This window comes from Alosa pseudoharengus, unplaced genomic scaffold, assembly GCF_046254945.1.
Source record: "Alosa pseudoharengus isolate Yale_2024_CS ecotype anadromous, Long Island Sound unplaced genomic scaffold, YU_APseudo_1.1 YU_APseudo_1.1_scf_21, whole genome shotgun sequence".
NCBI classification, from domain to species: Eukaryota; Metazoa; Chordata; class Actinopteri; order Clupeiformes; family Clupeidae; genus Alosa; species Alosa pseudoharengus.
The window spans coordinates 25,359,687-25,385,364 of NW_027468674.1; the positions used below are offsets into that span (position 1 = coordinate 25,359,687).

The following is a 25,678-nucleotide window of genomic DNA, read 5'->3' on the forward strand; positions in this document are numbered from 1 at the left end:
AGGCTACTTCAAGAAATTTCTACAGGAGCAAAATCTGACAGCTATGGATGGTCTATTAACAGTGAGCAATGAGTGGGTAGCTAAAAGACCTTCAGGGGACACGATCTGTTAGTGGTGCATAAATGGCATCAAAGGCTACAGAGGAGCCTAAACAAATACAGATAAATCAGTCAATAACCCTTTGTGTATTGTGTTGTGTACTGTCCTATTGCATGAATGTATTTATTCTAGTGCAAAACAATAACCAAATCCTTATCATGTGTGTACATGAGAAATTGCCTTGTCACCGGATACATCCGGTGGATTTGTAAAGCTTATCATTTCTCTGATGAGAAAATAGTGATACTGAATACTGGACATATCTAACTTGATTAAAACAGTATCTAGGATGAAACATCTTCATAACAACATTTTTTCTGTAGAAGGCCTAATGTTGCATTTAACAGTTTTCTGTAATGTAATGCTGTGTTTCATTTGTAGTTATATGTTCTGAAAATGCATTTAATATGTTTCCTTTTACTAAGGTTTTCATAGTGTTTTCTGAGTCTATGTTTTGATGGATTTAAAGTGGCATCTTGCTTAAAAGTTTGATATAAATTGACAACACAATTTGAGACTAGGGCAGATGACAGTTCTAGTTTTGTGTATGTAATTGCAGCATTTTACATGTACATCATTTCTGTCTTGGCGACTGGAGTGGGTGAAGCATCTGGGAATTTGAACCCAAAGAAAAACACAGCCACTTGCTATGACAGATTTAGGTTAATTGCACACTTGAATCTGTGTATTTGCATGTTGCTTGTCATGGAAAACACTCCCCTTATCACTGAGTGTTAAAGCAACAGTAAGATGTTTTGATCTAAAAGTAAGCTAACTGTGTAAAAGGGATGCTGGCAAAGCATGAAAACATCAACAACACGGTTGCCAGCACTGAAATCTTGCTAGCATTGGTGTTATACTGTAGTATATAGCATATAGTTAATGATGAAACTTGTATCAAATCTTCACAAGATGGGTCATCTTGTTTAATTTTATTGCTCTAAAATGTCTACAGTGTATGTACTTTAGGGAAACCTCATTGAAAAAATGCAAGAATTACTTTCTTCACAGCTGTTATGATTATCAGAAGTACAGAAAACTGGACAGATGTCTGCATGGTGATTAAAGACATTTATTTGGGAAATGGTGGTAAATGTAAAAAAGATAATCAAAACATAAATAGGAGAGAAGAGAGATAGTGTGGGTTAGGTCACGGGGGCGCTGTCAGACTGGTCTCAGATCAGCCCTCTCCGCAATTCACACCGGCGGGGGAGAGGGAGAGCAGTAGGCTATTGCACAGAGATGCGGAGAGGCACGCCAATCGTCTTACAGAACACAGGAAACCAAGACAGAGGCCAGGGGAATGCAGAACAACTTTGTGTATACAGAACAGAACGCATGAGAGCAGTCATGGCACTGTGCAATGCAGGAGTCTATAACCTCATTAAAATAAATAAAAGGGTCCTTGGGTTTATCCCCCACAGAAGAACTCTTAAAGAGGTTCTGCTTAGAGGGCTGAAGACATATAAAGCTGATAGCCCAGAGGACTGACTCTTTCTACCGCTTCTTCTTCTTCAAGGGCTCTTCTCGGGAGACAAGCAAAGAAACCTCCTTGTGTCAGACAAGGCCGGCTGTAAGAATTCTAAACTGAGCTGAAGCCCTTGGGATGCTGACACAGGTGCATTGTGGGACTGGAGGCAGGGCTGACTAAGCCCACATTTCGCCTTCATCCCTGGTGCAAACCTCAAAATATAACCAACCACAATAGTGAACTACAAGACATATTACATACTGCGTGTGCAACAAAAAGCCCTATGCTCTTGAACTTGTGAATGAAAGTGGTTGACATGGTCCCTGAGCTCACAATCACAATTAAATAGAAAACAAACTCTCCAGAGTACTGTGGTGTTTCTAAACTGGGTGGAGGGAGGGGTTTTTATGGGGAAATTGAGGCAGTATTTAAGCGGTGTTGTTCAGGATAGCACATCTAAGTAAGGCCCATGTGAAAGCAGACCTCAGGTTGAAATCATAATCTATTAATCAATGTTAATAATCCATTTTGTTATGGTTCATGCCAAACTCTGCGTTTATACTCCATCAGAATGTTTCATAACTTTGTTATGGCTTTCTCTGATCCCTGTTCACTCCTTTAGATAAGGGTTAAGTCAGGAACACTAAGATCCATAAAAAGGCTGTTTTTCATTTGTAGAATTTTCCCAAAAATGTTGCATGTTTAATCCATTTGCACCGACACAGGAGAGCGAGAGAAAGAGAGGGAGAGAGAGAGAGAATAATAAGGTTGACACTGATTTATGAAAACGAATCACCAATATATGTGACAAAATCAAACAAATAGCCAATCCATCGAGTGAACCCAAAGACAAACGGCCATACACGTAACTCTGCATGCTATCTCAGGAGGCAGCATCCTTGAATAGCTTGTGGAAAAAAAGGGGATAACATTTGCGGTGTTTTGGGAGATGAAGTAATGCATGCTTATTCTGGAAATAATCAAACATAGCAGGAACATCAGGAGTGTGTTGATGTTTTTCTTTGAATGGGCTCTCGTGTTTTTCTAAAAGGAGTTAATGTAGGTCTCAGAGAGGAAAGCCTGTAAAAAGAAGGACAGTCCACACAGACACACGTCAAGCCGGGCAGACCTTCAACGGTATTTGCGAGTGCTAGCTCCTCAGTATTAACATCCTGTTTCACACCCACAGTCAAATAGCAGATAATTCACTACTTGTTCTGATTGTGAAAACACATGAAATATTCACTAGTGCTGGTGCGGTGATAATTGCTGTAGATCTTCCTCAGACATATGAAACATAAATGAGAGATGAAGCATTTCTTAAGCGCCAAATTACTGCGAGGAATCACAAAGGAATATATCTCATTGTTCTGTAAGGTCTTGTGAGGAACTTATGGGTACAAACACGCATGGAACACATGCACATATGTATATACACACACACATTACACATACTAATGAACACACAAACCCACACACACACACAGTCACACACACACACACACACAAAAGTGATTGCACTATGTATCGCTGGTCAGCTCACAAAATCACAGTCACACAGGTACAAAAATCTGTTGCATTGTCACCTGACTATAAAAATATTACAAATTAAACATGGACCTTTTTCTGCATGTTCATAGCCTCTTGATTGCAAAAAAAAGATTCTGAAAATCAAAAAAAGATAAACCTTATCATTTAGTAAGTGTAAACAGACTGGACCAAAAAATATCTGATGATGTTAAATGTACGTAATACTGAAAAAGAAAAAGGAAACCCAAAGGGAATGTAAATGTACAAAAGCATATTTTATAAGATTCAAGAGGTTCTGGCCCAATAGGAAAGCCATAGAGGATGAGTGTAAAGATTAAGGGAGGAGAAGTGACTGGACACTACAGAGGAGGAGAATCACAGCGAAAACGGACTACACAGTAGTTCAGTTCAGGAGGGGCGAGAGACGTCTTACTGACAGCCCTGGGACTACACAGTAGTTTGGTTTTAGGACGGGGATGTGGGGGGAGGGGGAAGTGAAAGGGATCCGTTCCAGCCTCAGAGGGACTAGATAATGGAGGATGGGATCATGTCAGGGTGAGGGTGGGGTGTAGGGGTTAGGGGTTAGGGGTCAGGGGTCAGGGGTCAGGGGTCAGGGAGGGTCTACACAGTGGTTTCGTTCTTCCAGGGCCCAGTCCTTATGTTCCCTGTGGCGTCCGAGCTGAACATGTAGTCCTCGTGGAGGCTGCCGTTGCGGCTCAGCGTGCCCCGCCGGCTGAGCGTCCCCTTGCGCCCGAGCGTGGCCACCCCCTGTGGGCAAGAGAGAGTGGCTCGCGGCGGCGGCGGCAAATCTATGTGTGCCAGGGCCGCCGCCGCCTCCTCCTCGTCGTCTTTGTCGGTCATTTTGGCGCCCCCATACATACCCGAGGACACCGGGGGAGCCAGCTCTTCTAGTGCCTCGGGCTGGCAGCCGGCCGAGTGGCCGAACGGGTCGCTGGCGGCGCAGCAGACGCCGCCGAACAGGTCGGCCTTGGCGCAGCAGGCGTGGCGGTGGCAGACGTGCGTGGCCTGCTGGCTGACGCTGTCCAGGCAGGCCAGCTGGCTGTCCAGGCAGGACGAGTGGCAGGACGAGCCCAGGCCTTCGTGCAGGCTGCCGTGGTGGCAGCCGCCCAGATGGGGCTCCAGCAGCGGGCTGGGGCTGGGGCTGCGGCAGCGCATCTGGCTGTCCGGGTGCGGACTGTGGCAGCTCAGCTGGCTGTCGCGGTGCGGCCCGGTGTGGAGCTCCAGGTGTGCGGCGCTGTGCGGGCTGTCCAGCAGGTGCGAGCCGCCGCCGCCGCCGCCGCCAACGCAGCCGGAAGCACTGTGTACGCTGCCGTCCAGGCTGGTGGAGGCCATGTGGTAGGCGTAGTCGCGGAGCGACGGCCGAGGCCGGTTGAACGAGCGAGACTTAGTCCTGTCCTTCAGGCAGCTCTGCAGGGGCAGCGCTGGCCGCGGCAGCTCGTCCGGCAGCGACTGCGGTCGCGGCGAGCGCTCCAGGAGCGGCGAGACGGCCGCCGAGGAGCCGTGCAACGCCGCCGCGCAGCAGGGACCCGCGTGGTTCTGCGTGGGGGCACCCACGGGCAGCGGGCTCAGCTTGCAGTGGCTGGACGACGGGTGGAGGTGCGGGGAGAGCAGGGGTTTGCCCGGGCACGGCGAGTCCAGGTGGCAGTGGATCTGGGTCTGGGGCGAGTGGCTGTGATTCTGGTGGTTCTGGGCTGCCTGGTGTGCGTTGGCGTTGACCGGCACGCCGGACACCGCCGCCGCCGCCGCCTCGCCGTTGACGTCCATCTTGGGCTTGGAGGATGGGCAGCAGGCCCACCAGCGGTGCCAGACGTCGTCACGCTTGGCGCAGTGCTGGATGAGCAGGAAGAGCCCAAGCGTGACGGAGAAGGCGCCGTACAGGCAGCTGAAGATCATGTCCAGGAAGTGACCCTGCGAGACGGCCAGGGCGCCGAACGCCCACGTGGCCAGGAACAGGAAGAGGGTGAAGGCGGTGGCGCGGAGCTGGGCCTTGAACGAGTGCTCGTTGGCCAGCATGGAGGCGGTGATGGCCGAGCAGCCCGGGTGGTGGTGGTGGTGATGGTGGTGGTGGTGGTGGTGGTGGGGGACACCCTCCACGCCAGGCTCGCCGGCCGAGGGGTCGTGGCAATGGTGACCCATCTCGGCAGTGGCCAGCCGCTGCTGCTCCTCGGTCATGGCCTTCAGCTCGTACTTGCGCTCCGGGTGACGCTTGAGCTGCACGTAGGTGACCAGGAAGTAGACGCAGATGACCAGCACCATGAAGGCAGTGGGACCATAGAAGCCGCCCACACTGGGCTCCCAGGCCATCCAGCAACTAGGAGAGAGGAGAGGTCAGAAGAGAGGTGAGGAGAGGATGTTTGGAGAGAGGGGAAAAATAATAAATAAACATGGGGAGATGTGAAGAAAAAAGAAGAGAAGAGAAGAGAGGCAAAGACAGTGTTTTAAGAGAGGAAAAATGAAATTGGAAATGGAGATCAGAAAGCACAGAAATAAGTGAAGAGAATAGATAAAGATGACAAGAAAGGGAGAAAAAGCAGAGTGGGAGAGGCAAAGGGGAGACAGGAAAACATATATGGAATAGGCAAAACAAATAAAAGGTTGGGCAGATACAGAAAGAAAGTAGGAAAGAAAGAAAGCAAGAAAAGTGACAGGAGAGGTGAGACGGGGGGGGAACAGAGCAGAAACATCCCATGTGAAAGGAAGGGTAGCATAAAAAGCAGGACACAGGTGAGAGGAAGGAAGGGTAGCATAAAAAGCAGGACACAGGTGAGAGGAAGGAAGGGTAGCATAAAAAGCAGGACACAGGTGAGAGGAAGGAAGGGTAGCATAAAAAGCAGGACACAGGTGAGAGGAAGGAAGGGTAGCATAAAAAGCAGGACACAGGTGAGAGGAAGGAAGGGTAGCATAAAAAGCAGGACACAGGTGAGGTGGAGAAAAAAAGAACGGAAGACAACCAAAGCAGAGAGGAGGGAGGAGAGACAGGGAGGATGGGAGGAGAGACAGGGAGGAGGGAGGAGAGACAGGGAGGAGGGAGGAGAGACAGAGAGGATGGGAGGAGAGACAGAGAGGATGGGAGGAGAGACAGGGAGGAGGGAGGAGAGACAGGGAGGAGGGAGGAGAGACAGGGAGGAGGGAGGAGAGACAGAGAGGATGGGAGGAGAGACAGGGAGGATGGGAGGAGAGACAGGGAGGAGGGAGGATAGACAGAGAGGAGGGAGGAGAGACAGGGAGGATGGGAGGAGAGACAGAGAGGAGGGAGGAGAGACAGGGAGGAGGGAGGAGAGACAGGGAGGATGGGAGGAGAGACAGGGAGGATGGGAGGAGAGACAGGGAGGAGGGAGGAGAGACAGAGAGGAGGGAGGAGAGACAGGGAGGATGGGAGGAGAGACAGAGAGGAGGGAGGAGAGACAGGGAGGAGGGAGGAGAGACAGGGAGGATGGGAGGAGAGACAGAGAGGAGGGGAGGAGAGACAGGGAGGATGGGAGGAGAGACAGGGAGGATGGGAGGAGAGACAGAGAGGAGGGAGGAGAGACAGGGAGGATGGGAGGAGAGACAGAGAGGAGGGAGGAGAGACAGGGAGGATGGGAGGAGAGACAGAGAGGAGGGAGGAGAGACAGGGAGGAGGGAGGAGAGACAGGGAGGATGGGAGGAGAGACAGAGAGGAGGGGAGGAGAGACAGGGAGGAGGGAGGAGAGACAGGGAGGATGGGAGGAGAGACAGAGAGGAGGGGAGGAGAGACAGGGAGGATGGGAGGAGAGACAGGGAGGATGGGAGGAGAGACAGAGAGGAGGGAGGAGAGACAGGGAGGATGGGAGGAGAGACAGGGAGGATGGGAGGAGAGACAGGGAGGATGGGAGGAGAGACAGGGAGGATGGGAGGAGGAGCAGAGACAGATGAGATGGGAAGGGATTACAATTACGCTTGACCATTTCATTATTTTCCCTCGTCCGCTAATCAGCAAGTCTTCACGGTCATTTTATGCCATCAATTAAGACATGTCCCCCAGAATCAACGTGATCATCATTAAGTTGTTATGTATTCAACGTGAAATGCGAGTGACCCACATAACACACCGGCAAAGCCACTATTTTTAAAAGGCAAAGAAAAAAAAGAAAAGAAAAAATAGATGTTTTTTCTTGTTTTTTTTTTTTACTTTATTTTATTTTATTTTCATGTCCATGCATCATTGCTGAGATGATAATGTACCATCCCCCCATGGTTATCAGGTTTTAACTAAACGTCACTAGGGAAGAGGGATTGAGATAGGGCGGTTGGCAGGAAATCGATGGTTTCATGATTAAGCCTAAATTTGTGACCCCTGGGATGTTGGAAGTACTCACTAGGGCGCGTCGTCTCTGCTCCCATAGTTGTCAAGGCTAACTGCAGCGGTGACCCCGACGATAATCGAAGGGACCCCGACACTCACCAAATAAAATCTACAAAGAGAGAGAAAGAGAGTGAGAGAGATGAAGAAGAGGACATTTTGTGGGGAAAAACAGGTTGTGGAAATATGATGCAAGATAAGGTAGGGCCAAATGGGAGGCGGTAGAACATTCTCCATTTTCCTCAGTAAAATTGATTTGTCCCCAACAACCCCCTACCCACCCTTGCCGCCCCCTCCCTCTAATGAGTGACAGCGAGAGCGGCCGAGCATCATTCCGGCACCTGCTGCCGTTGCCCTTGGTAACTGCCTGTCACCCCATCTTTGTCTTGCTGCATTTTTCTGTTCGTTTTGTTTTTTTTTGGGACCGTTTTTCGCTCTTTTGTTTCCTTGTTGTTTGACGAAAACCCGCTCCTCAAAGTCTTCTCTGAACACCACACATACACCCTTGCCTTCCTCGTCAGTCAGCTTGTTCACTCGTCTTTGCTCTCAAGTCAGGATATCAAATCAGGAACTGAAACTACCTACAAATTCTAGTAAACACATGACTGAACATTGTTTGTATAAATTATGACTGAGAGTCTTGAATACTGGAATGAAAGTTATTTGAGGTTTGGAAAAAATGCTGGCAGTAATCCTGTGTTAATCTTTGAAGGTTCCAAGAATTCTAGAGCATCTTCCCACATGTTTAAAAAAAAAAAAAGTTCTCAAAGGACTATTTTGAAAGTCCCATACTTTCAAAATAGAACAACCGTTTCTTCTCATGCTGTTGAACTTAAAATGCAGATGGGAGGCTGGAGGCACTGGAAACCCTATCAAAGAAAATGAAATATCAAAATAAAAACTGAGCACTCCTTATTTTTAACTTTGCTGACAGTGACTCCAAATCATTGCCAAATCAGGGGTGTATTATATTTCAATGCTAGTCACATGCTAGCCGTTGCCTTCACAGTCGATTAACCACGGAACATTAGGACTTGGCTACTTACACGAGAACAGTGGGTTTGGATCTCTGCTGATCGTTGCGGGGTGGGTCTCTCTCCTGCGGAGGAGGGGGGGCTTTTGACACCTCTCTACACAGATTGCGGGCGGTAAACGTTAGCCACATCATCGTGGAGAGCGAGGAGTAGTGCAGAATTACACCCACCTATGAGGAGAGAGAGGAGACAGAGAGAGAGAGAGGGATGCTATTTACGCACATCACACAAACACGCACTATCAGATGTAGGTGCACAGCATTGGTTTCTAGCCTAACCATACCACCGTACCCAAAATGACTGGAACTATTTGAAATGACGCTAATGCTTCTTAGCACACATTCAGACAGAGATGAAACACATACATCAACAGGATCAAACATCAGGACAAGAACAGATTCATAATACAGATATCTCGGAAAACTAAACATTGTCAATCTTTAGAAGTATTTACTTTAGGAAATAATTTTCCATTGTCAAATATTTAAAATACTGAAATGCTTGTGTGCTCTCTTTCTCACTCTCCCTCACACACACACAGAAGCACAAGCACACACACACACACACACACACACACACACACACACCCACACACACACACACAGAGGCAACAGCAGAATAGAGCTCTGTGCCACCTCAACTGCTGTGGAACAGAGAGCTGTCGAGCGTGACTTCTTCACGGCTGCCATCGCTGTGTCCCAGTACTTGGCTTTTGTTTGCCCGAGGAGAATGTCATACACACACATTCTCTCTCTCTCTCTTTCTCTCTCTCTCTCTCCTTTTGTCTCTCTCTCACTGTCTCTCTTTCTCTCTCGTGCACACACACACAAACACACACATTCTGTCTCTCTCTATTTCAATCTATCTCTCTCTATATATATATACATAAGCACATACCCACACAATGTAGCATATTCTCACTCACAGACATTAACACACACATACACACATCAGGGTGGGCTGTGCGTGTGTGTCTGAGGTAATCCTCCTTAGACAGCTGGGTTGTGCAGGTGTCCCACTCGCCTGGCTGCACACAGCACTTTTGCCACCCATAACCCCTTTCACTCTCACTGATAACCAATCCCCTCTGGTGGCTGCCTGGAGACATCACACACACACACACACACACACACACACTTCATAAAGATTCCCTGGAAAATTGCCAAGCCTTTGGAGGAGCTGGAGCTCTTAAACCTGCTCTTAAACCAGCCTGGTTAGTGGCTCTCCATTATCAGGCTAATGCAGCACAGTAAATCCAGCATCTCAACAGATACTCCTGTAATAGAAAAATCCACACGCACTATAACTGTGGAAGCGGCAGTTGGGGTTATGGATATTTCCCTTGTATACCAAACCGAGAAAATATATTATAGAGAGCAGTGAACACTACATCTGGGTATTACAGCGACGTGTTGTAACATTAAGGTTATTTAAAAGTGCGACTCCGAGAAACCAATATTATTTTTTATTTTTGATGTAGCTCAATCCCCAACATTGCCCAATACAACATGATTAGGTTCATCTCATTCTGTCTGCCGTTGTCACCAACAAGAGGCTTATGCTCTTCAATGGCAGTATAAATATCCTCGAACCACTACGGCGGTCCTTGCTGGTGGGCTGTCGTATATATACCAGGGCTGGCCCGACGTGGTCATAAACAGGGGTGATTATGTAGTCGCCCATGTCTGGCCTCTGTAAGGGCAATATGTAGGCCATTCATGAGACAGGGGACATATGTTAGCAGCTGTGAGCTACAAGGGAGACGGGGAACACAGTCCATGGATAATGCAGACGAGACGGGGAATCAGCAGAGGAAGAGATAGCAGAGACAGGAGGAGAGATGCAACCCCCCCCCCCCCCCCCCACACACACACACACACACACACACACACGTACACACACACACACACACACACATAGACACACATAGACAAACAAGGGTAACAATGCACTCACACACAGCATCATTCGAAAATACACTGACAAATGAAGAAATACGCCCATGCACACACATTCATATTGAGGTTGCACTAATTGCTTAAATGACTAAAGAACAGTCTGAACTTTAACTGAAAGGCAACTCTGGGTTATGAGGACTTTCTAAGATAACCAAAACTATGTCATTCCTGACAGATTGTATAGCTGCAAGGGCTGTCTGTCTTAGCTCATGTGCATCTCAGACTAATTAAAACTCGCCAAAAGCCACACTTAGGCACATACAATACACACTCTCGCAATATTATTTCTATGTTCCATGACAAGTCTATGCAGATACTGGTTTTAAACTCTTTCTACTAGGATTCACCATTAAAGACAGCACACAATGCTTCGTCCACCCATTCAACACTGAACCATGTGCTACAGTCTGGACTGAGACATATGGACAGTCACCTGACCACTTCTCACCTTAACACTACTATATATATATATATTCATATATACAGCTCTGGAGAAAATTAAGAGACCACTGTATATTTTTCTGATGCTGAGTGACATTCGAATGAATGTGCAGTGGTCTCTTAATTTTTTCCAGAGCTATATATATACAGTATATATATATATATATCCCAGTATATATATATACATACACACATACAGTATCTCAGCATAGGCTTATGGAGCCTCAGCTGCTCTGTCTGAGCCGCCCCACATCTGAACTCCTGACCCTGTGCTGTAAACTGTTTTCATTCACTCTCGCAGTCACATCTGAAGAGGAGAAATTATATGGTCCCATAGGAGGGAGTTGAATATTTTACAGAGAGAGAACACTGACACAGCAGGCATTACTGAGCTACCTGGAGTTCATTGTGGAGTGAGGATGAAGGGATTTAACATGGCAAAGGGCATATAGTGTGGTGGCTTTAGACTTTTAGAATGATAAAAAGTATATGAATGGGATGGATTTGAAACTATGAAACACTGAAAGAAGTGAATTTAAAAGTTGAATGAATTTAAACTTTTAAAGGTGTTTCCTTCAAATAATGGGTCGGTTCTGCTTTCAGGTTTCTACACCAACATAGATACATATGGAAATTTCTGCAGATACAAAAAACAACCCTGCTGCACATTCTCAGCACACTTTCACACTTGCACTCAAAACAACAAAACTAAGTGAATACGCGCATACACACACACACACACACACACACACACACACACACACACACACACAAAGGCACCATGTCATTGGAGAGACCCCTGGCAGGAAAGCCAGCGGAGCAGGAAAGACTCACCACTTGACAGACGACAGGATATTTGATCTGGTTGATGCCGCCCGCAAACACGCCGAACGTCACTGCCGTGTGGAACAGGAAGTTGAGGAGGACGTGCCAGCCGTTCCCGCTGATGCGTATCACCCTTGGAGGAAGGAAAAACAACAACAGCTCAGTGGCAGAGGTACCACTGGGTCAGGTGAATGACAAATGAACAGAGCGACAGTGGGGGGGTGGGGGGGGGGTTAGTGGGGAGAAAAAAACATAAAACTGCTCCCATCGAAGGGAAGAGTAATAAATCTGATGTCTATTAAACCGGGTGACTACAGGCTGGCTCATCCCAGAAGGGGCCTGTTTTATTGTTGTTGTTTTTTTTGTCTTTTTATGAATTTATTTATTTATTTGTCTATTTATTTATTTAGTGGGCAGGGCATGTGGGCTGAACTTTGTTGGACTTGGCTGCACTCCTCTCTGGGGGAGTCAGTCTGTCTCCCTCTCTATCTCTCTCTCTCTCTCTCCTTCCCTTCCTCTCTCTCCCTCTCTCTCCATCTCTATTTCCTCCCCTCTTCCTCCTCAAAGCGAGTGTTACTCACCAGATAGTGCTCTCTCCGACAGCCAGAAAGAGATGATACTATAAACGCCAGGCGTCTGACTCAGGAAAGACTCAAACCAACCTCCACTATGGTCTGACCCCGTACAAAGCGAACGGAAGAAGGAGAGGGAAAAAAAACTCAATCTATTCCTCCCACATTGTACTTCTTAATTACTCGTGCCTGCTGGCCTTAAACACTCGGGCGAGTCTGCTTCCTCTCTCCTGGCTCACAAGCCAACAATTAAGGACACTCTAATGTACTCAGTAAATTGTGTGTGTGTGTGTGTGTGTGTGTGTGTGTGTGTGTGTGTGTGTGTGTGTGTGTGTGTGTGTGTGTGTGTGTGTTCAAGTGTGTGACAGATCTTGTCTGAGTTTATTTAAGTGCTCAGAATGTGGCCGTGAAGCACACTGTCTACAGAGGGGCAGATTCACAGACACCCGGGAGACTCCTAGCTGGCAGCCTCAACTCACCTGGCAGTAACGCACGCACAGTCAGATCTGCTTCACAATGCAGAAATTGTCATTTTGGCTAAACCATAATGTCTTCTGCACTGCTGGGTTGGCTAGGTGATATTGGCTAGCGTGTGCATTGCTCCACTGCTGTGCTGAGCTGTCTTGGACTGGAATAAGCAGTGTGTGACGCTTTTTTTCAGTCACAGGATATTTGCTGGAGTATATAAAGGCTCCCTACAGCTGTGCACCTCATAGTAGACATCAGCTAAGATGAGCACATGGAGCTAAATGTCATAGGTTACATTGTGTTAGGCTAGCATAGGCTGTAGCTACTGGACAATGGTGGCTTTGATGAAGGGGTAGAAAACAGAAAGTGAAAGTCCTTCCACATATTTTCTCCAACTACTCACTAAACCAATTCTAATGAGCACAACTCTTCAGCCAAGTAACTAAGCGTAAAGCAAAATCATCTACGTTAAGTGCACAGATAGAACCAAGAAACTTCTGACTTTCTGAAGCCAGAGTTTTCCATCTCTGCTTTGCTGTGTATTAGTGAACCAAAGATTCTAGAACGCTCCGCTTTAAAAATCTTTGTTGCGTGTCCTGCTGGACTGGTGTGTGGGGGCGTAGACAGGTTACACTGGGCGTTCTGGTGTCCGGCGGTACCTGTAGTGGACGATGTAGGTGAAGATGGACACCAGCATGCAGAGCAGCATGACGGCGGTGCAGGCGTACACCACCGGGTGCAGGTAGTCCCCCGGGTACGGCGGGAAGGACAGCACCCGCTTCAGATCCTGCTGACCAGACAACAAGAGGTCAGTACACTGAGCCTATACACCCATACATTACACACATACACAGATATACGTATGTCCTTTTGACAGAGTTTAAAGGAAGACATGACTTCTCCTCATTAAGACTAGTGCATATACTATCTTTTAATTTATTTAAACAAGTATACAAATATGTATTCATTTGTACAGTATACAAATATACAATATGCAAACACACACACACAATCTCAGACATAGAGAAAGGTAAATAAAGTCCTCTCCTTTAGTCTTTAATAATGTCATCCAGAACAAGCCTATTAGAGGAGCTCATTTGTATGCTTTAGTAACGCTACTGTTGTGTGCATAGCAAGGACACAGGGCACACAATAAGTCAGCGGAGTTCCTGTAGAGTCTGTTAGTCTGCAGAGGCATATGCTGTTTGTCCTCACATCTGTTTTGGAGTATAGCTCCAGATTACAGTGTGGCGGAGGAGAAAAGGACCACAGCTGTGTTGAGTTCTGTGGTATACGCACGACACATACTCTCTTTCCCTCTCTCTCTCTCTCTCTCTCTCTCTCTCTCTTTCTCTCTCTCTCTCTCTCTCCCTCTCTTTCTCTCTCTCTCCCACACACACCTACACACGCAGACACACATATACAGTGCTAACACACAGACAAATACGGCACAAATAGAAGAACCAATACGACACGACTATAACAATCAAACATGGAGACACACTCTCGCAGAAGCAGATATAGAGAGATGATGGCACTGTTGCAGACACACTTTACTCACACACTCACACACCCGTGGAGGAAGCCTTGGCCTCAAACACACACCCGCAGCACTCCCCCCACATCCCCTCATTCTTTCATATTTAATTACCAGAAGACTGATTAGTTTTCCTCGTGTGTCTAGCCCCTGTAGGAGCATGTGTGTGTATGTGAGTGTGTGTGTGTGTGTGTTGTGTGTGTGTGTGTACGTGTGTGTGTGTGTACGTGTGTGTGTGTGTGTGTGTGTGTGTGTGTGTGTGTGTGAGTGCGTGGGTATGTGTGTGTGACATAGAGAAAGAAAGAGAATGCGTGGGCATGTATTTGTGTGTGTTTGTGAGTGTGTGAGCATGTGTGTGTGTGTGTGTGAGTGTGAGAAACAGTCCCTCTCTGAGATCTCTGTCCCTGAGAGGCAAAGATATACGCCCACACTCATCACTCTCTCCCTATCTCTCCCTCCCTCTCCTCCAGCTTCCTCTTCATATCTTTCTTTCCTTCCCCCTCTTCTCCTATATTTGTCATCTCTCCCTCGCTTTCCTCCTTCTCTAACACTCCCTCTCTCTCTCTTCTCTCTCTTCTCTCTCTCTCTCCCTCTATCTTTCTCTCTCCTTCTCATCCAGTTCAGTTTGTCTATTTTCTGTTTTATCATCCAGCCTGAAGTTACCCTCTGCTGTGCATCAGCGGCCCAATCCCCTCAGGCACGCCGCATCACTCACACACACACACACACACACACACAGACACACACACACACACACACACACACACACACACACATACATACACACACACACACACACACACACACACACACACACACAGACACACACACACACACACACACAGACATACAGACACACACACACACAGACACACACACACAGACACACACACAGACACACACACACAACACACACACACACAGAGACATACAGACACACAACACACACACACACACACACACACACACACACACACACACACACACACACACACACACACACACACACACATACACACACACAGACATACAGACACACACACACACTCCCAGAATACCCTTTACACTCAGCCTCAAACACCCACTGTCCGCCTCCCATCTCCCCCCAGCAGAGTCACCTCTCTCCATCCACCCACACCCACCCACCCGCCCCAACCCCACCCCACCCCAAAAACATCCCTCAAAAAAACCTCCACTCATCTTTATCCGTCTCCACCGCCTGCACTCCCAACCACCAATTACCCACTCCTCCAGCTGAACCCAGAATTAAACCGCCGGTACGTTACGCACACTCACTCTAGAAATCCACTCTGTCTGAGGTCGGATAGACCCACTTTCTCCCGCACAGCTAAATCAGGCTTTTGGTGAATGTGTTATTTCTACCTTGATTATAAATACTGGGATTTAGGATGGGATATTTGGCAAGGGCCCTATGGAAATTATTACTTAAGGGTCCTTAAATCTTTTCTAGCAGGCAAATAAAAATTAGATATAAGGTAGGTACTGCAGAGGACTGGAGGGGAGAAAAGGCTAAAACAAGTGAGGCTCATGCGATCTCGAGAACGCATAAAATCAAGGCGGCCATAAACCTTATCTTTTAGTATGCTTGCGCAAAAGCAAGTCCTTAGAAGACCCTCTGTACACCCACAACCCCCCAACCCAACTGTGTGCTTTTCTGCACACTAAATTCATTTCCGGTCGGGTGATTGGACAGGACTGGACGCCACTTCTCCGTCCTCCCATCTCTCCCGTGTCCTTTCTCTCGTCTCCGCTCTCTCTCGTCTCCGCTCTCTCTCGGCTGCCACTCTCTCCGGCCACAGGCGCTTGGCTTCGACCAGTCGAGCGCACAAGCAAGCCGAGGAGAGAGGGAAAAAAAGGTCACTGCGCAGAGAATTGGGGGCTGGAAGACAACTCCTGCGCAGGTCTTGGCCAGTGAGTGAGTAGCGGGACAGAAAAGAAGGTCAGCACAGCGTGCACGCCGGGCGGCTCGCAATCGGGACGAAGAACTGCCACGATTTTGTGTGGTGACCTTCTTTCTGCACCAGAGACTGACGCCTGCACTCAAACGCGCGCACACACACACACACACACACACACACATTGGACGGTCACTCCAGACTAGTTCTCAGCGCTGCAATCAGGACTCATGGGATGGTAAACAAGCAAGGTGTCGACACAGCGCTGTGCTGTGGGGGCCTAGAGTTGGCCGACAAAAATAAACCCACTGTAAAAAAAAAAAAAATGTCCGCTGTCCACAGTCCAGACAAGAGTGAAATGTGTCGTTGAGGTTGGTGAGATGGATCTAATCCAGGATGACTCAAGGCTGGAGTTTTAAGACTTCGAAATCAAATTTCAATGCAGCGATATAATTTAAATGCCCCTCTGACCAATCATGAATGCTTTAGGCAATCAACAGCTTTATCCCACAAAAATTCTTTAAATTCAGTTTAGGTTTGACCCTGGTCAGCAGAAAGCACCACGCAGAGTTCATCAAAGCTACTCCATGCGTCTCAATCAAAAGTATAATACAGACTGAAAGACAGCGAGAGACAGGGGGCTTAGGGAGGATTTAGATCAGCTTGGGATTATAACCAAAATGGCGGGGAAAAAATTCACAATGGACTTGAAAATGTAATGTGACGGACTGACACACATGAACACATCTTTGTGACGCTCTGTGAGAGCTCGAGTGGTTGGATTAGACTGCAAGGCAACAGACAAATTCCACTCTGAAAAGGAGAAGAAGAGAATTAGGCTAGGAGCACACACACGCTGAGACACACACACACACACACACACACATATACGCACAAAGCTATGGTTACAGCCTTTTGCCCTCTGAAAAATAAGTTAATCAAAATCATATGGGATATCTTTAAGAATTTAAAGCACTTAAATTTAGTTTTGGAATGCCATATTCTAAAACATTTAGCACACAAAAGCCATTGCTACAACCATTAGTCTGACAAAGACTATCTAAATTTATTATTACAGCTGATGGATTTCCCTTCCACCATGTATTTTTAGACCTGCGCTGAGAGTCAATGAAGACATCTTTCTCTCTCGCTTTCTTTCTTTCTCTCTCTCTCTCTCTCTCTCTCTCTTTCTCTCTCCCTCTTGTCTGCAACTGTTTAAAAAAAAAAACAGAGAGAGCCACGATACTGTTGTGCAACTGGCACACACACACTATCATCACACAAGCAGAGGGCCAGACTCTGACTGCCTCCACATGGACCCGTACCCCCCTCCATTTTCATCAACACCATTTGGAATAGGAAGGGAGCTTCTCTCCCTGCACTCTCTCTTTCTCTCTCTCTGTCTATCTCTCTCTCTCTAGCGCTCGCTCCTCTCGGCGAGTCAGGCAGCAAGCCCACTGCCGTCAAAGAGTTCCCACTCTCGCTGGAGGACTGGAGGCGCGAGCTGTTAAGAAAAGCACCCCGCGGAGGTAGCCAAAACACAAATCAAATCATCTCCCTCCAGCCCCCAGCTGAAACCCATCCCCTCTAGTTGCTGGCCAGCACTCTGCAAGAACCTGCCAAGGAGACACTGGCCCCTTTACAGAAAGCATCGTAGAGTAGAGTCTTACCCCCCAAAATAAGGTTCCTCCAGCCTTAGGCTGCATCAAAGAACCCCCAAGGGTTTAAACTTTTTTTTTTAATGAAGGGTTCTCTTTGTTCTGTAGGATTTTCATGTGGACAGTTCTTCTACGCCATCCCCCTGACCCTGAAGATTGTGAAGAGAATCTTAGAAACTTTCCCAACTTCTGCCAAAAAGGCTGAAAACAAACAAGCCTAAGAAACTGGTGACAGTGGTCTTAAATGTGACTTGCTGATTCAAAACAATGTTACATTTAGGCTCAAATCAAGGCTTATTCTAAGGATAACAAATGGGGTATGGGCAGTCTTTCCATGTCTACGCAATGGTCTTAGGACATGTTTTCAAAGTGAATATCAATATTGTGTAGTGCAGTTCAGGACTAGAACTAGCAAGCTACCTTTACAGTACATCTAATCGTTTAGAAGGCGCTTTTATCCAAAGCGATAAAAGATAAAAGCATGGAATTAATACTGCATCAATCATTAGTATTATAAGAGGATGGCAGTGCAGATGTTATACGCTACCTACCTAAACTCTAAAGCTCTACATGGCCTGTCTCCCAACTACATATCTGATTTCCTAGTACCTTATACACCTGTGCGTACTTTAAGATCATCTGGTAGTGGTTTCCTAACTATTCCTAAGGTCAATCTCAAAACTAAAGGAGAGAGAGCATTTAGTGTCAGGGCACCTAGGCTCTGGAATGACCTGCCTGATGAAATCAGGTCAGCCAAGTCAGTATGCTCTTTTAAATCCCTCCTTAAAACTCATCTTTACAAGCATGCCTTCCTTAGTTTTGTTTAAGTAATATACTTAATTTTGTGTTAAGTTTATTACAGTTTTTTTCAACTGCTTACACACTAAATCTTTGCTTGTCACACAATTTTCTAAACATGTCCTCTAAACATCATAACCCGACACCAAATCTGCAAAACCATACACTAATTCTCAGTGTTTGACTCAGTTTTGAATTGACTAAAACACATTTTGCAAAACACCACACACAATTTTCTACCTAACACACAAAAATCTAACAGGAAGTCACTTGATTTCGTTCTTCAAACACAACCCATCAAAATGCCACACTAAATCACCAGTGCTTCACTCTTTCTCTTCACATGTGCAAACACTCTTTACTTTACTGAACACCATCCAATCATTGCCTTAGTATAGGTCTATGAATAGATATACTCTCTATATAGGTATAGACCCTTTCAATCTGCTCCTAGAGGATTTCCGGTTGAAATATTCAGAACCAATGCAGATACTTTAAAAATAGAGAATAGAAAATAGAGGTACAGTAATCGGACTTTAGCTTACAGTAATGTTCTACAAAAAGTTGACTTTACTGTATGTAAAATTTGTCTTTTTACTCTATTTTTGTTTGTCCCCATGTTACAGTACCATTAGCTCAATACATTTTTCTGTGCCTCCAGAAATGCCTTAGGAACGCTTACTGTAGAATTGTTTGTTTCTGCAGTTGAAAGGGTCTATAGGCCTATGAATACATACTGTACACAACCCCCCCCCCCACACACACACTTCCCACACACACACACACACACACACACACACACACACACACACACACACACACTTGTCTTTAGAAGAAAAAAAAAATCAGTGTTTTCAAAACTCCATGTACATCTGCTGGTCACTGTATTCTTCTTTGCTTTTTTTCTTGTTTGCTGTAAAATACTGTATTCACAACAGCAAATTATTTGGGAAAAATCACTATTTTTGGTTTCAATATTGCTTGCATTTTTACTGTGTATTTCAACTTCTCTTTGTTGATACCGTAACTTTCTCTCTTGTATGGAAATACATATAGAAAGCCTAAGACAGAAGAGCTTTAGGTTTTGAGCAACAGTGTGTACATGATGTATCCAAAATGTCATATTATGACAAAAGTGTTTGTAATGTGAGGCGAATGTTTGCTTTAAACATGTGTTTTTGACATTTTGAATGTTGTGTGTCATTTTGCTGGAGATTTGAGGCATTTTGCATTTTGTGTGAGCAGTTGTGGGTTTTGTGTGTGGAGTTTTGAAAAATAGACACAGAGTTTTGAAAACGTGTGTAAACAATTGTAAAAAACTGTAAGTTTTATTTCAGTGTTAAGTTTTATTTCAGTAAGTTTTATTTCAGTGTCAAGTTTTATTTCAGTATCCTAAGTTTTATTTCAGTGTCAAGTTTTATTTCAGTAAGTTTTATTTCAGTGTAAGTTTATTTTCCTTTTTGAAATGTATGTTAAGTTCTAATTGAATTAGTATATATTATTTGATTGTTCTATTATTATGTCTTATTTGCATTTTCATTTATGTTGATATTGTACAGCACTTTGTAACTTTGTTTTGAAAAGTGCCATATAAATAAAGATTATTATTATTATTATTATTATTATTATTATTATTATTATAAACAGCATTCAAAACACTTGCTAACAAGACCAACAGTCTGTCACTAATAAAAGCTCACTATCATGTTAACTAGCATCTTTTGGTGATACTGTTGGCAATGCCATGCTGTGAAGGCTTTTTTAATTTGCAGGGTGTTCTGACCTGGACTGCACAACAACTGCATAGCCTGGACAACTAATGGCTATAACAGGTGTGTTCATCTGTCCTTCACATTACCATACAAAAACAGTAGTTCATAGAAACACACCTCAAAAGAGACACATTATTGTACAGTATTGCTTTAGTGGTAACCAGCAGCTACTGTGGAAATCAAAGTTTGTCTAAATGTGGCCAGGTCTATTTTGTAATGAGGGTCCTTGTAGTAGGCCTATTGAAGATTATTGGCTTCAACTCAGCATCACCAGTGGAATCTGGAATGAAATATGAAACTGCAATATGGCAGTGTAACATTTGTGTGAAATGATTCTAAAGGATACTCTGTGCCACTTTACCTTTTTGAACACTGTGTCTGCAGAATGACTGTCCTCCTTTCAACTGACTACCACTTCACTGTCCATTTTACAATGCTACCCTCTCTTTCCTCATCCAATGACCTATTATCTCAATGTCACCCACTCTTGGCAATCCCTCCATTGAAACAACATGTGCAGTACACCATGGTAACTTTTGCTTTAAATCCATCTCTATGCCACGTTCAAGGTTGCCTAGAGCCTACATTTGTCCTGGCCTTCCATAAAGCACAGTGAAACATTATCTGAGTCTGTCACCATAAAGTGAACCTCATAACCATTGATTGGATTTCATCATGTCCTCCAAGTCTAATGTTCATTGGCACTTGTCTGATTTCATGGGTCTAATGCAGATAATAGGAGAGCATACTGCCATTCTGATATTGACTGACAGAAACATATTGCCCTCCAGTGCTGACATTGATCAGAGCATGTCATAACATGACATTTCCTAGGACAGTCTGATATCATACCTCCAAATTGCTCAAAGGGAGAGGCCAGTTATTGGCTGTCATTGGAGATAGAGTACTTTAATTCCGTGATCTGCTGGATTCGCTCTCTCCCCCTCTCTCTTTCTCTGGCTCTTTTTTGCTCTCTCCCTCCATACCTCACTGCACCCCCTCTCTCTTTCTCTCTCTCTCTCCCTCACTCTCTTTCTCATTCCCTCACTGTGCAGGAGACTAACCTGCTCATTCAGCGTGCTCCAATGCACAGGCCATCTTTTCCGACAGGGACTGACTGATTGTATTTATTGGAAGATGCACACATGCCATGTTCACCCAACCACAACCACGGCACAGCACACACCCACACACACACACACACACACACACACACATACACATACACACACACACTCACACACACCACCACCACCACCACACACACACACTGACACTCTTCCTACACATGACCCTACACTGTAATACCCTGTGCGATGAACTTTTAACCCGCTGCCACTGTCACATCCCACACTCGAGTGGGGGGCCACTACTTCATCAGTGCCTTAATGCTGCCTGCTTGGCCTGCATCTAAAAACATGGATCCCAGGACTGGGGCTGCCCTGTCTCAATAAGTCACTTAATACCCTAACACCACAAGGCTTAGCTTCAAGCACCCCTCTGTTACATGAAAACATGGTGAGTCAAAATATTTTGGGAACATATTAATACCAGGCATTTAAAAAGTGAGAGGACTGAAGTGTTGTTCTCAATATTTTCACCTCTTTTTACCCATTATTTTTTCAGTGCTAGGTGGTGTTCCATCAAACACTAACAGAATAGGAGTCCCTGGCTGCTTTTTAATACTGTAACGTCAGCATCAAGTAATCCCTCATGTTGAACATTATGCTCTACTTTTAGTCCAAATTCAACATGTTGCATTTGCATTTGTAACCTATTTGCATACAAGAAGCAGAGAGAGTTGGAAATAGAGAGAGAGAGTGAGAGAGAGAAAGAGAGAGAGAGAGAGAGAGAGAGGCAGAGGGGTTGAGAAAGAGAGATATGTAATGAATGAGAGGAAGAGAGAGAGTGGAAACATTGTTTTCCACTTTTGACTATTAGTCTGGGCTTCCTTTTGGGGGAAGAATGCGCTGACCTGTCCTTGTCGCTCTGAAGTGCTCGAGAGTCTGTTTGGGGTCTCAGTTGGGCACAGGCAAACCGCACAAGGATTCGGAGATTAAAATAACTTGCAGTTCATTTTGTTGAGGTTGAGCCGAGGGGGAAGGAAGGCATGGAGAATCTTAGAGAGTCTTAGTGTCTTAGTGCTTATAGTGTCCATCCTAAGCAGGGCTGTATGAATCACCCGTAGCTACTAATGCTCTCTCAGGATGGAATCATGGGCTCACTTTAGTGGCGAGGTCCAAAAAAAACAGCCACAGGAATGAAAAAACATTCCACTCTGGAGTCACCAACAATGGCACTTCCTCCTATTCTATTGGATGAGTCTGCACGGATGGATAGTTCCCTCCAGTTGGTAAAAATCGCTGTCCTTGGTCCTGATATTTGCTCCGGTACACCTAATGGAGTTTTTTGAGTTGTGGCGCTGACACAAGGGTGCCTATGGGGAAATGTGCATGATCTCTCTGACTGAATGAGCACATATGCAAGGTTGCGTGGGGTATTGTCTGTCTGCTGACAACTCCACTGGTAGCTACGACAGGTAATGACGGCCCGCGCATGATTAACGGCCCTACCCATGTCAGGAGAGCTGAAGAGCACATTCTGACAAGTCCGTAAATAAACGCGTTGGCACCGGGCACCGAGGTAAGCAGTGTGCAGGGTGGGGTATGACCATGAAAATATTCAACATATACCCAATATGATATCCAAGCCATGGTAAAATACACTAAAGCATTCACCTATCATTTTCAACCCTAGTCAACCCTAATATTATATGTCTCTATAGTGCAATTCCACTTTGATTCACTAAGCCACTCTTGTTACTGAGGTTTTGGTTGGCGCTGTGTACCGTAGCAACATATGAACAACCGGGACACACAATTCTAGAAGGATAACCAAGGCTACGCACATGCCACAGCTTCTTGCAATGATTAGCTGACAACGACAATTGATATTCAATGCACGCCTTCTCTTGCTTCCAGAGTCTCTGGTGCGGCTGCCCTTTGAGTGAAATGCTGCTGCTATTTCTGTTTCTTTCGCACACAAGTATATACACGCACAAAACGGTTTGTGTATATTGATTACTTGTGAGTAAATAGAATGACTTCAACAATGTATCACTTCAGCGTTGGGCACGCGTCCCGCACTGCAACAAATGGATTCCGTCTGTCACGCTCTGGGAATGCAGTGATAAGACCCGCTATGATGCCATGGTGAGGTATCACTTGTGTTTCTTGGAATCCACTCCGACAACATATACGGATCAATGACAGCTGGCTTGGTTAAAGAACACTCGACACCAAAAACATGGCGTTGCCCGTCAACCTTTTAAGAGTCAGCACCCCCCCAAGTTAGAACCATTACAGCAGATTTTACACATGTGTACCGACTGTATCTAAGGGTACCACGTCAGATGCACTCGCCAACATGAACTTTGCCAATATGCCTGCCCTTCAACCTCTATAAAAGAGGGAAGAGACTACAGTAGCAGGTACACATAAACATTATGGAAGATGACCAAACAGCCTTAAAAAGCGGTACTCACCATAAGTCCTATAAAGTTGTCCTCCAGTTTGAAAACAGTGATGTCTCAACAAGGAAAGAAAGTGCTTTACGACATGGCCACTTGGCCCATGGCACTTGAGTCCATCCAGAAGGTCAACGTTACAGTGGGCTTCGGAGGGGTCATCCTCCGGCGCGAGGGGACGGGCGGTGATGGACAGCGCGCTGTAACCGGCACTTGGTCCATCTGTAAGAATATAAACGAATGAGAGCAGTAGAGCGGATGACACTAAAAAGGCGCATGCTATCACGTCAGTTCCAACGGGAAATATGAATTAAACTGTTCCAAATGTCTCCCTTTTGGCAATTTCACCATCACACACGTGTGCTTATTAAAGAGGTGAGTCTGTGCGTTTAGATAGTGACGTAAGAGTTCAGGCACATAGGTGGCGGAGGTTTGAAATAGCTCGTCTGTATCTGAAGAAAAGACTCACTGATGACGTCTTTATGACGCTAAAAGAGAGAAATTTCCTTGTCTTTTTTTTTTTATCATATCGCGATCTGACAGCATTTTAGCTTAATATTGATAGGCTACGCTAACGGACTAATATTTTTTACTTGATAAACATCTGAACCTATAACATTACACATGTACCGTATATACACTGACTGTTTGCTGATGAGCAGAATAAGTATTAGCTTAATATGAAATCAGCCCCGATTAATTCTCATTTAAGATCAGTACGCTATACCGGCATTCTCCCTATTTCAGCCTAGTTGTCATTCATATGTTACAATGGTTTGCTAAGTGTGACATTCACTTAATATGTCCTTACCTATTTCGACGAAAGCAACTGGTGTGGAGGCGACGACGTTCGCCCCATCATCCCCGAGATTTCACCAAAATATAGATAAGTAAAAAGTACTCCATCACCACCACAGAGGACGAACCACACAACGCTTGGAACCCGTGTCATCAACAGATTGCAGGAGCGAGCAGTAGTCCCATGACACGAGCGTACGGCACATGGAGAGAGCACCCTCCAAAGAAAACCATTGGTTAAAATCCGGTATAGATTCCGCTCTCCCCCGCACCGAAAGCGATTGATAAGTTTACTATCCTTCTGTAGAGCGTGGGATCTACCAAGCGCCAGTGAGAAAGTATGGGAATGGGATCTAATTCGGCGTGGCCGTGGCGCTGTGGAGCGAGCTGGGTGAAGGCTCCCTATTGCAGAGGTGGAGATGGTTCCTACCGTCTGCGCTCCAGGGCACATCAGCGCCGCAGCGTTGATTTAAAGAGACAACCTTCCAGGTTTTACCCTTCACATGTAGCGCAGCGCAAAGAGCCATGTCAGGGGGCTTCTCTCACCCCAACACAATGCCATTGTTTTATCATCCTGCGCACGGGCGCGTGTACGTGTGTGTGTGTATCAGAGTGAGAGTAAAAATGTATCCACCCACTCATGGTTGGAAGGGATTTCTGTGGCATGTTCAAATAAAACCATGATTGTTTAAAAATAGACAACAGTGCTATTATCACTGGCCTACCTTCCCTTTAGCCTATAACTGAGAGCTCCTCACATGGAGATTGGCATGGTCTTAAGACATGGTGTGTGCCCCACACTAAGTGTGCCCCATGCCCATACAAGGCGAATCAAAGTTTTTTACAAGGCATTTTTTTCTCAAGATGGTTGGCGCAACAATCCTTAAGATCCATGAGAGACCTTGGGAATGTTTGTATGTTGTAATCTCGCGA

General features: G+C 45.7%; 1 protein-coding gene across 1 annotated transcript in view; it reads right to left on the reverse strand.

Moving 5' to 3' along the window:
* Positions 1-3,721: 3,721 nt before the first annotated feature.
* adgra1a (adhesion G protein-coupled receptor A1a) overlaps positions 3,722-25,678 on the reverse strand; it is a 34,641-nt gene continuing 12,684 nt past the window's right edge. The window contains exons 4-10 of the mRNA XM_076298789.1: positions 24,036-24,169; positions 13,400-13,530; positions 11,710-11,833; positions 8,489-8,646; positions 7,459-7,554; positions 4,838-5,432; positions 3,722-4,807 (exon numbers count right to left, since the gene is read on the reverse strand). Of these exons, the coding sequence (XP_076154904.1) occupies positions 3,722-4,807; positions 4,838-5,432; positions 7,459-7,554; positions 8,489-8,646; positions 11,710-11,833; positions 13,400-13,530; positions 24,036-24,169 (2,324 nt within the window). The remainder of the gene's footprint in view (positions 4,808-4,837; positions 5,433-7,458; positions 7,555-8,488; positions 8,647-11,709; positions 11,834-13,399; positions 13,531-24,035; positions 24,170-25,678) is intronic.